The 12,118-nt window shown below is 47.2% G+C and overlaps 1 protein-coding gene across 1 annotated transcript in view; it reads left to right on the plus strand.

Annotated features, from left to right (window-relative positions):
• The window catches only part of NOL10 (nucleolar protein 10), a 91,398-nt gene that overhangs the window by 15,972 nt on the left and 63,308 nt on the right, over positions 1-12,118 (plus strand). Inside the window, exons 9-12 of the mRNA XM_056123515.1 lie at positions 541-626; positions 3,396-3,474; positions 5,470-5,619; positions 10,130-10,196. Coding sequence (XP_055979490.1) covers positions 541-626; positions 3,396-3,474; positions 5,470-5,619; positions 10,130-10,196 — 382 coding nt within the window. The remainder of the gene's footprint in view (positions 1-540; positions 627-3,395; positions 3,475-5,469; positions 5,620-10,129; positions 10,197-12,118) is intronic.

Here is a 12,118-nt window from a genome sequence, read left to right on the forward strand (position 1 = left end):
TTCTTCCTTTTCTTTTTTGGAGGTGGTGGGGGTGGGGGTCCATACCCAGTGACTCAGGGGGTTCCCCCTGACTCCACACTCAGGGATCACTCGTGGAGGTTCCCCGGGGAACCATATGGGATGCCTGGTATTGAACCCGAGTTGGCTGTGTATAAGACAAATGTCCTGCTGTACTGTCGCTCCGGCCCCGTCCCCACCTCCTGTCCTTGACCACAGGCCTAAGCCCTGGTGTCCAGTGCCCAGTGCTGCTGCCCCCAAAGCTAGGTTCCTTGTCGGTGATTTGGAGTTCCTCTTTACCGAGCTGAGTTGATAGAGATGCAGGTGAGAAATCTGGCGAACCTACAAGGACCCCTAAATCACAGACATAGGATGTCATTGCTAGAAACCAGCGTGGAAGGTCAAAGAAGTCAAACTTGAATCTCCATGAGATGCTGAGTGTTAATGCAGACAGTTTGGGGGCTAAGATGGCTGCTCATCTAAGATCTGCCTAGTTGCAGCTAATTACTGAAAAATGCTGATTTTGTTGTTGTTGTTGTCTAGGGGCGCGTGGAATGCTGGGACCCAAGAACTCGCAGTAGAGTGGGCCTCTTAGATTGTGCGTTAAGTAGCGTGACAGCCGATACAGAGTAAGTGGAAGCTAATTTGCAATTTAAATCTCTGTCAGTTTTCGATGTGAACCTGTGTGATCAGTGACAGGCTACCATGAATTGTTAACTTTTGCCTGAGGTTGTAATTTTTATGGTTGTTTGACATAAAAATCCTTTCCTAAAAAGATAGCTCACGAAATGGTCAGATAGAATTCCTTTGTGGAGTGCTCCTTAGTACACAGCCTTATTTATTTGGTTGCCATGGAGTTTTGCCAACAGTGATACACTGTAGGAATTTGTGTTTCTGGATCTGGTGACAGCCTCTCTGTGAATCGAGTTAGCCAAGGTGCGGGGATGTGTGTGTCTTTGATATTTGTTCTCATTTGACAGTTTCTACATTCAAAATAAATAGAAAAGTAATCCACACTTGTAGGATGAAAAAGCTTGAATTAAATAAGAAGCACACCCCCTTTATTTTTGTTTTTAAATTTATTTATTTATTGAATCACTGTGGGAAAAGTTACAAAGCTTTCAGGTTTAAGTCTCGGTCATGCAATCATGAAACACATTTCCCTTTACCAATACTTATTTTTCACCAAGAAGAACCCCAATATACCCTCCCACCCAACCCTCCCAACGCCTGTGAGGCAGGTGAATTCTAGTTAACACTCTATCTACTTTGATTAGATTCATTGTTTTGACAAAAGATGCACCATTATTATATAGAGTTTACAGCTCGAAATCAGACCTGTTGAAGAGACATTGTGAAATAATTTGTTTCTGTAGCTGGTTACAAGAACCAAATGATGACGCGCGGCCGCGGATTTCTGATATTTTACTTATTAAGCCTGGAAGTATTTCTGCCGAGAGTCAGATAATCACTTAATCACTTAACTTCCCGTTAGTCGTCGATTTGCTCGAGCGGGCGCCAGTAACGTCTCCATTTGTCCCTGTCGCGTGCTAGTGTAGCCCAATGGCATCTCTTCGCTCCAGGAACATGGAGGGCCTCAAACCGATCGTTCATGATCTTGACAAAGAAGTCTGACCATCTGGTAGGTGGGCGGCCACGCGGTCTCTTGACATCCCGTGGAATCCAATCAGTAACAGCTCTAGTCCAACGGTTGTCTTTAAATCTCATTACGTGACCAGTGAGTCAGATAATTATGAGATTGATTTCTGTGGCTCTAGAGCCATGGCCGTGCTGGAGAGCCACTTGTGGGGGGCAACTCGTGACCTCGGTAGGGCGTGAAGGATGAGCCCTGAACGCCCCCCTTCCCATGAGGTTTCAGTCACCCCGTCACGACTGGCTCATACCTGGCTTTCCCACCCCCTTAATTTTTGTTTTTAAAAATTTGAGGGCTGGAGAGTGTTCAAGGGTGAAGGCATTTACTTGGCCTTTAGTACAGCTAAGCCAGGTTTGATGCCCAGCACCTTATAATGGTTCCTTGAGCACAGACCGAGGAGTGAGCCCCTGAGCACCTCCTGGTGTGCTCCAAAGACCCAAATATAAATAAATTAGGTCTAAGTGAAAATTAATGTGTCTCTGCACTGAAAGGCAAGGCCAGCGTTGAATTTGCATGGGCCCTTGAAACAGGTTAGTGTCCTGAAATCATAGAATCATAGATAACGGTATGGCCGCAAGCCTCCAGATCCTGGGGCCTGAGTGTAGTTCCACGCCGAGGCTTCAGGTGGCGTGAGAGCCCTGCGGATCTCTGCTCAGGAGATTCCCTGATCCCCTTCATGGGTCTGTAAGGCCGGACGCTGCCCACCGCTGACCGTCTGTTCTCTTGCTCCCCTTCTGCGACAGAGCGCTACTCTCCTGCGGCCACACTGGGTGCAGAGTGAGAAACTCACTGCGGATTCGTGGCCACGATCACTCTCACTTTCTCCTTTCCAAGTCTCTCAGTCCTTCTGTGGGAATTAGGTCCTGTTTGGTCCATGTGGCTAGGGGATCGAGACCTGGGTGTCTCACACATGATGAGTGCTCGGCCACTGACCACAGCCCTGGCCCCATAGTTTTTATTTTAGTTCCGCATGACTGAAAATAGAAGTGGACATCTCCATGCTTGAGTATATGACCATTGTTTCCTCTTAAGCAAAAACCACGATGTTTCTATAAATGCCTTATCCTGGCTTAATAAAATGAAAAATACTGTCATTTATCCTTTTTCAGTTGATTTTTTAAATTTTCCAGACACTTTTTCAGTTAACTTTAAAATAGAAACATTTTGGAAATATTTCTCAGTCTTTCAGTGGTCTGTTTAAAGACATCAGTTACACATAGACAGTAGAGTCATTTCTTGTTGTGATGAGAGTTCTTCCAATTAATGTTTTAGACGTGAAAGGACATGTAAGATTTCCGGGAGCCAAAATGTCAGTACAGCCTGACCTGCAATTTAGGAACTAATCTCTTCTTAGAAAAATGTTAAAATACATTGTGTAAGTTTCTGAGCTACACCCAAGATAACTGCCATGAGCCCACCGTTAGGGCTCACACCCTGATTTACTGAATATCTGCATGCTTTGTTAATTCCCCATTTTGCCCACTTCCTCATGTAATCGATTATAAAAGGCTAGCTTGGGAGAAATAAATTTGGAGCTTGATCAGAGTCTTGTCTTGCTCCCATTCTTCTCTCTCTCTTTTTTCCCACTTGTACACCCTCTCCTGGTTATTCACGTTGACTAGTCCCGCGGGTCGGGGCATAAGATCTTCCCTATTAAATTCCAGATTATTGGTGAATTTGTCACAAGAAGGAGGTCTGGCTGAACCGACATGAAACCATGAAACTCAGACACTTTGTCTTTCAGGATTGACAGTTTACCAACAATCTCGGCTCTGAAATTTCACGGTGCCTTGACCATGGCGGTTGGAACGTCTACAGGGCAGGTAAGTGTTTCGCTTGGGAATTGTACACTGAAGTCAGTATCTCAGGCGCTCATAAGTGTCACGGGCAGTGTCCTTTTATCTGCTCACTGTGGGAAGGGAAAAACGAGGCATGGATGTTTGGCCATATTAGAGCGAGCACCCCCAATGCCACATCTCCTGGTACTTGGAGACATTCCCTGATGACACGTCTCCCAGTACCTGGAGACGTTTCCCGATGCTGCATCTCCCAGTACCTGGAGACATTCCCTGATGCCCATTCTGGTACTTGGAGACATTCCCCGATGCCGTATCTCCCCGGCGTTTTGGTTCTGCCCTGACCTGCACTGGAGAGGAATCAGCCTCAGTGTCCTGACTGTGGCCCAGGGTGGTCCTCCTCAGCCTTATCCCCACTCTGGCCCCCGCTAACCTTGTTTTCTCCCAACTCCCCTTTCGCACCAGTTGGTTTCTGATTTATGTGATTTTTTTTTTTTTTTACTTGAAATAAATTAGGGGCTAAGGGCACCATCTCGCACCTGGTTTAGAAATGCCGATTTCGAATAGTTTTTCCAGGGTGTATTGTCCAGATTTCTCTGCCAGGAAGGTTTAGAATTCTGCCAGATCCACCATGTCTATATGTCGATACGAGGACTGTAGAATTCCTGTAGATAAGAAGTGTTAAGAAGTGTCCTCTTTTGGGACTGGAGCAATAGTATAGTGGGTAGAGTGCTTGCCTTGCATGGCGCCAACCCAATTTCAATCTCTGGCACCCCATAGGATCCCCTGAGCACCACTACAAGTGACCCCTGAGCCCAGAGCTAGGAGTAAGCCTTGAGCACTGCCGGATGTGACACAGTAACAAAACCTAAAATGTGTTCATTTGATCAGGAAACCTGACTTTCACCTCGTCTCATTAGCCGCACCCTGGGCAGAGAGGGTCGGTGGGACATGCCTCTGTACCAGTCAGCAAGCCGCGTTTCCGTGTCCCTTTTTTCTCGGAGCCCATCAACGCATCAGGTTGTTCTTCCATTGGGACAGGTCCAGTAGATTGACCAGTCTCTTTCCAGCTCTCCCGGACGTTACCTCCCGTGCCCGGGCCTGCGCGAGCTCCCCCAGGTCCAAACCCTCCTGCCCCCCTGTGTCTTGACTTGGCTAGGGCTGTCCTCGTTGCCCTTCCGCTCTCATTTCTCTTCCGCTCTCGTTTCTGCCCGTCACTGTGACCGTGCCTGGTACACAGAGGCCCTCAGTGAACATGTGTGGAATTTACGAAGGAAGTGACTGCTTAGGGATTGCCCTTTGATTCCTTTCAAAGTCCAACTCAGTAAGTAGCTCCCAATCTCAGTGTGCCCCGAATCGACTCTTGTTACTGACTCGATAAAGCCATGTAAAATTCCAAAGTGTCTTCAGATTTTTCTAGGGCCTGGAGCGATAGTACAGTGGGGAAGGCACTCGCCTGGCATCTGGCCATCCTGGGTTCAATCCCCATCACCTTGAGCCCCGCCAGGAATGACCCCTGAATACGAAGCCAAGGGTAAGCCCAGAGCACAGCCAGGTGTGGCCAACAAAACAGAAACAACAACAAAGATTTTTCTGCAATATTTTTCATGACAGACTTGAGATCTTGGGAGCCACACAGAATGGCACATTTTCTTTTCTTTTTTTTTTTTTTTTTTTTTTTTGCTTTTGGGTCACATCCGGTGATGCACGGGGTTACTCCTGGCTTTGCACTCAGGAATCACTCCTGGCGGTGCTCTGGGCACCATATGGGATGCTGGGAATCGAACCCGGGTCGGTCGCGTGCAAGGCAAATACCCTACCCACTGTGCTATCACTCCAGCCCCTCTTGGTACATTTCTTGGCGGCCACATCCTGTGGCCCTCAGGGTACCATGTGGTTCCACAGCATGTACACAATCCTAAGAGCCATATCTGGATCCCATCTTAACTCTTTAATGTTGCTTCTTAAAATAAAATGCTTAAACAGAAATAATTTTTTGGGATCTTTCTCTCTTTTTTAAAGGTTTTATTATATGATCTTCGTTCTGATAAACCACTACTAGTTAAGGATCACCAGTATGGACTGCCCATTAAGTCAATTTACTTTCAGGATTCATTAGATTTGATTTTGTCTGCAGACTCTCGAATTATCAAAATGTGGAATAAGAACTCGGTATGTATTTTGTTGTTGTTGTTGTTGTTGTCGGGACTGTTTCCGTATTTTCACATTTCTCCAATGCTCTGAAACATTTTTCTTGATCATTTTTGAGTTATGTGGGTCCTTAAGATCGATGCTAAATACCCACTGGAGTTTTTAGGAAGAAACCAGTTACTTCAGGACAGTGTTGATATTTCTATAAGACGGTCATAACGGCTTTCTTTTTTTTTTTTTCCTTTTTTTTTTTATTAGTGAAACACCATGAGGTACAGTTGTAGATTTACAATTTTTTGTGCTTGGGTTTCGATTATACAATTATCAGATACTCATCCCTCTACCAGTGCCCATTTTCCACCACCATGGATAATATCCCCCCCCATCCCCCCATCCCCCCTGCCTCTGTGGCAGGGCAATCCCCTGTGTTCTCTCTCTCCTTTTGGGTGTTGTGGTCTGCAAAAGAGGCATTGAGTGGCAAACATGCATAACGGCTTTCTTTCTGAAGCTTTCCTAAGGTGGGGGCGGGGTGTGTGTGTGTGGAGAACAGCCCACTGTGCTGAGTGTGGTGGGAACATCAGGAGACCTTAGCATCCCCTTAGCATCTCCAGACACAAACCCTGAGCACTGGTGCCTGTGGCCAGAAACAGGGAGAAAGTTTCCTGATTGATCACTGTTGGTGAGGTTGGGGTAGAAACGGGACTCTCTTCCGCTATTGGTGAGAGTGGCCTCTGGTTCAGCCTCTATGGAAAACAGGATGGGGACCGCTTTAAAAATCCTGGGCCTAGAATTTGTGTATAACTCAGCAACCCCTTTTCTTGGCATTGATCCCAAGATTAGGTGAACATGATTCAGAAAGATGTCTGCACACCTGTGTAGATTTCATGCAACCCTGAGGACAGTAGCCGGGGCCTGGAAACATCCCCCATGTCCAAGGTCAAGGAGCTCTGACAGAGGCACACAGGGGAATATTGTGCAGTCCCAAGAGAAGATGAACTCTGGCATTTCACTGCAGCGCGGGTGGAATTTGCAGGTCTCATGTTAAATAAATCACAGGAAGAACAAATACCAGGTAATCTCACTCATCTGTGGTACTGAGGAAAAACAAAACAGAGGAAGAAACAGTGTTGCATGATGACAAAGCCTTGGTCTTGTATCACAAAACAGGGATTACAAAACCGGAAGAAATGAGGTGTGTGTGTGGTGGTGGTGGTGGGGGGGGGCTGGCGGTGCTGTCAGGACTGTGCTAGAGTGCTACCAACGCTTTACTCATGGTGAAGTGCAGTAACTTTCCATCAACATCATGCACAGACCACTGTAAACATGGTGTAACGGATGCTTTATTCATGGTGAAGTGCAATAACTTTCCATCAACACGATGCACGGACCACTGTTGTAAACATGTTACCTAAACTGTCGCAATAAAAATGTAAGAAGGAGGAAGAACTGGACCCATGAGTGCCCTTTCCTAAATCTCGAGGCCTTCTCAGAACCCTTTGAAAGTCTTTATGGGCTAATTATCCTTCCGTATCATTATTACGCATCTCCATTTTATACCTGCTTCCCACCTCAGTCAGGTGGTGAGAACAGCCTCCCCTTTATACCACTCTTCTCTGTCTTCTTAAAAATATCTGAAGAGTATTTGATACCATCTTTCATCATTTTCAGGTGTCATTCATGGAGTAGCAAAGCTTACTGATTTTAGTTTGTCCTTTTTTGAGGTTTTTCCTTTTGGCGCTTCAATGGTTTGGGGGTCTGGGGGAGAGTGCTCAAAGGGCTTGAGTGTCAGCCTGGCTTGTGGAGGGGGCCCAGGTCCATCCCTGCTGCCGCCGGGTCCCTCGGAGCCTAGCTGGCACGACCAGTAGTGATACACCAGGAGGAGCCCCCCAGGGCCCCCGGAACACTTTTTGATAAGCACTCCCCCACCCCTAAAAAAAAAATAATAATTTGAAGATTTTTTTCTCCCAGCAAAATGGGAAAAGCTTATTCAGTATAACGGTTGGTTTTTATTTTCATGAGTCCGTTGTTGGGCTGGAGCCATAGTACAAGGGGTAGGGCGTTTGCCTCACATGATACTGACCCAGGATCAATCCCTGGCATCCCATAAGGTCCTCAAGCATCACCAGGAGTGATTCTAGAGTGCAGAGCCAGGAATGGCCCCTGAGCATTGCCAGGTGTTGGCCCCAAAACGAACGAACAAACAAAAACAACCTCTGGAGCTATTTGCTTTTCACTAGTTATTGCACTTTTCATCTTTATTCGGAGCTTTGCCAAATAAGGCTTTCTGGTTTTCTGTGTGACGTAGGTGGAGGGTGCCCTGGCTACAGCCTCCCCTGCCCAAGGCCAAGCACAGCCTCCGTCTTTCTCTCAGGGACGAGTGGTGAGAATCCCCAGGGGCTTGGCCCATTCAGTGCCATTTTTGGGCTCCTAGAATCCCAGTGTTTCTTAGCTTTTCTTTCCCCTCTGCACCTGCTGACTTCGGAGTAGTGTGCTCCCCTCGGGCCCCCGGGCTCCTGGAACTTAGGAAGACTGAAGCGTTTCCAGCTCTTCGAGGTTCCTGGAAGTAGAGCCCTGATGACGCCTCCCAGAACCCACCGGGCTGCTGTCTGCGATTGCTCCAAAGGACGAGTCTTAGGAAGAGCCCCCCCCTCCCCCCAGTTTGAGGCCAGAAATCCCTTTGCTCTTTTTCTGGCAGTCCAAGTTCTGATTTATTTTTAATAGAAGACTGTCATTACGTCACTAGACACACTCTAGTGTGATATAGTTTCTAGTAACGTAAATCTCCATAAAGTGGCACCTCTCCTTTTTTCGTCGTTGTTGTTGTTTTGGGCTGCACCGGCAGTGCTCAGGGCTTACTCCTGGCTCTGTGCTCAGGAATTGTTCCTGGTAGTGTTCAGGGGGTTCGGACCCAGGTTGGCCACATACATGACAAGTGCCCCACCTGCTGCCATAATCTCTCCAGAGGCAGCTTTCCTTTGTTTTGTTTCACGCTATATTCTCCGCCCCCCCCCCCCACACACACACATGCACACACTTTTATTTCCTCCCTGTTGCATTTGGGATCTTGGGAAGGAGGGGGAGAGTTGTATGAATTTTATTTCATTTCATTTATTTATTTATTTATTTTGAATTAGGACATGGCTGTTGTTTTTTACAAAGTGTAAAAATAACCACCTTCCCTACGCTTTAACTGAAACCATCCCCGCCCCTGCCCCCCTTCCACCTGCTCCCCACCCCTACCCCCCACACACACACTTTTGCCACTGGGGCTTCTGCTAATGAGTTAATAGAGGCAAGAACTGGCAGGGATTTTCAGCATCAGTTTTAGTTTTTACAATAATTGTATTTCAGCATTGTCACTTCTTGTGACTAAAAACAGTCAACCAACACCCAGATTACTTAGTTTTGCTTGACTTGCTTTCTGTGTTCATGTTTCTCATCGTCTTTTTTTCCATTTCCATCTTCTGTCTTTTTCCTTCTTAAGCTTCTCTTAATTTTTACGTACTTGTCGCTTGGGAGGGTACCGCACTTGGCCTGCATGAGCCTGACTTGGGCGGGAGCCTCGACATCCCGTATGATCCCCCAAGCCCTGCCAGGAGTGGTCCCTGAGCAAAGAGCTGGGAGTAAGCCTTACGCCAGCGAGGTGTATCCCCAAACTCTTAAATACCCTCCCTGAAAAAATGTAAAGACTATGGCCTGCCCCCTCAGACATGTAAAATTGAAATATTGTTAGTCTTTATAATAATGCCTGCTTGATGTATTTATAGGATTTCCTTTCATAAGGTATTTTATTTAGGTTTTGGACTACAATTGGCTGTACTTACTGCTTCCTCCTGGGCTCTGTGCTTAGGGGTCACTTCTGGCTGGACTTGGGGCACCATACCTTGTCCTTGGGGTTAAACCCAGGTTGGCCATATGCAAGGCAATTGCCCTGCCCGCTGTACTAGGTTTCTGGTCCTGTAAGATATTTTATTGCCATTGTTGTATTTGATCTTCCTCGGGACCTCAATTTGGCATGTAATGGTCCTCACTGTACCATGCTGACCCCTGGCCATGTCCCCGGTCCTCTCTTTAGTTTCTCGACTTTCTCTGATGATAGGTTTAACGAGATTATAAACCTTTCCCCCTCGGTGTTATTGCCCTGCTTTATTTCCTTTAACTTGGTGTCAGGGGTTGAACCCTGGGATTTGTACATTCTTCTACCAAGTTACAACCCTCAGCCTTAAAAGCAAAGGTTTAAAAATATTGAGACCTTAATATTTTGTTACTGTGTGGACATAACCCTTAACACTTTGTATTTTTTTTTTTTCTGGATGAAAGCTTCTTGCTCGTGGTCCTCATTTCTAAAGCGGGAGCATTTGGTGTGTTGATTAAACTCTCCATGATTGTTTTATGACTGAATTTTGTGGTTTGGTACCCGGGCGTTATGTAACTGCCTTGCATGGCTTCCAGTTTGTTTTCTTTTGCGTGACATGGCCAGCCAGATCTTCCTTTAACTATTTCAGTAATTTCTTTTTGGTTACTCTTTTAGGGAAAAATATTTACCTCCTTGGAGCCTGAACATGACATTAACGATGTCTGCCTCTACCCCAACTCAGGTATGTAGCGACATGTTGTTCAGGGATATGCTTTCTTGGGCTTTCTGTTCGCTTCACTATTTCAGTCAAGATTGGGCTCGCTCAGGGCAATTCTTGGCGGTTGTCCTTACTTGAATCAGGGACAGGAAGTGGTGTGGATGATTCAGAAAGTGGCAGTGGCAGTGGCAGTGACTCAGTCAGAGCAAGTCACGGTGTTTAGAGAGGTAGCAGGTGTGATGCTATTTTCGTGTGCTCTTTAGCTCTTTTATGTGATTAGTAATAGTGTGTGGAAATTGAGGTTAGGGATTGGGAGAAGACCGAAATTACCTAATAATAACAGCGCAGCAGGCTGCTGAAGCTAGGGTTTCGTTCGTTTGGTAGCTCTTCCATCACAGGCTGTTTGGTCAAGGAGCTGAGCGATTTCAAGATCCAGCCTCAGGGGTCCATCTGTAGGGAACACTCAGAGGCCATGGATGCTGAGGGTAGACATGCGCCCACCAGTCGGACAGTGGGGCCCAGGGCAGGACGGTAAAGTTCTAGTGTGTCTGGACAGATGATGCTTTGTCAGCATGAGGGGCAGAGAGGATGCTGCCGGTCAGAGGAGAGTGAAATTCCGTCACTGGGGGTGAGGGTCCTTCAGCAGGGGAGTGAGACGACCGGATGGGAGATTTGGTTTCCTTGGCCTTCTTTGGGGCAGGGAGGGGCCGCGTGTGGGTGGGGGTGGGGCCCTCTCCCCAGATCCCGTTGAGTGGTCTGGCTGGCTTGTAGATGGGTCTGTGCAGAATGTGTCTCGAGGGTGCATCTAGCCATCAAGGAAAGTGGGCGATGTTCTCCTGGGGACTTTGGTAGCCTCAGGTACAACTGGGAGCCACTTTCTGTTTGCTTAAGAAAGGTCCATTTCCTGGGAGCTGTTGAATGCCTTTTTTTGTTCTTCTTTATTTAGTTTTTCTGAACAGAGCACAGTAGGCCAATAAGTTTAGAAACCTCTGATGGATTTGAATATTTGAAAGGACCTGAGCTTAATAATAATTAAGCTCTCCATAATCCTGCAAGCTGACATGGGGGAGCTGAGGAGAGAGAGGTCATGCATAGGATGGTTTTCTTTCTTTGTTTCTTTTTTTTGGGGGGGGGGGGGCTTTTTGGGTCATACCCGGTGGTGCACAGGGCTTTACTCCTGGCTTTGCACTCAGAATTACTCCTCGCAGTGCTCGGGGGATCATATGGTATGCTGGGAATCAAACCCAGGTCGGCCACGTGCGAGGCAAATGCCCTACCCGCTGTACTATCGCTCCAGCCCCAGGGATGGTGAACATTTCAGTATCAGGAAGTGATGGGATGGTCATGGGGGGTTGTTGAGGGTCATCAATCTGGTTACCCAGCAGAATCCCCTGGGAGGACTTCAATTTTTTTTTTTTTGGTCTTTGTTCCCCACTTAGGGGCTATTCTTGGCTTGGGACTTCTGGCAGTGCTGGGGGGGACCATACAAGTGAGCACCTGGAGAATCATCTGTTCCATAGTCTCATCCCCAGTCCTGACACAGAAATGCATGTGGTTAACGGGCTCCCCAAGTGAACCCAGCCCTTCCCCCCCCCCCCCCACGTCTGGGGCTTGAGCGCTGTGTTCAGGGCACAGTAGAAACTGGAGTCTCTGGACAAGTGAGTCTGCACAGACTTTTTTTGAGATGTGTGTATTAGAGGGAGGGCTTCAAATTAACCAGTAGCTGAAGTGTCAAGTGCATAGGACAAGAACCACTGTTTGAAGTGGAGCCAAGCTAAGACAGACTGTTCTCAGCGAGCATTGAGCATCAGAGCAGTGGAGGTAGGAAGGAGAGAGCTGAGAGTTCCTGGTGCCCCCGCCAGTCTCCGTGATGGGTGCTGTAGTGTAATCGATCACTTAACCTATGTGTAAGACTTTAGTCAGTGGCCCACAGTTTCGTCTTTCTT

The sequence above is a fragment of the Sorex fumeus genome, unplaced genomic scaffold (genome assembly GCF_029834395.1).
Source record: "Sorex fumeus unplaced genomic scaffold, SorFum_2.1 ptg000006l, whole genome shotgun sequence".
Taxonomy (NCBI): domain Eukaryota; kingdom Metazoa; phylum Chordata; class Mammalia; order Eulipotyphla; family Soricidae; genus Sorex; species Sorex fumeus.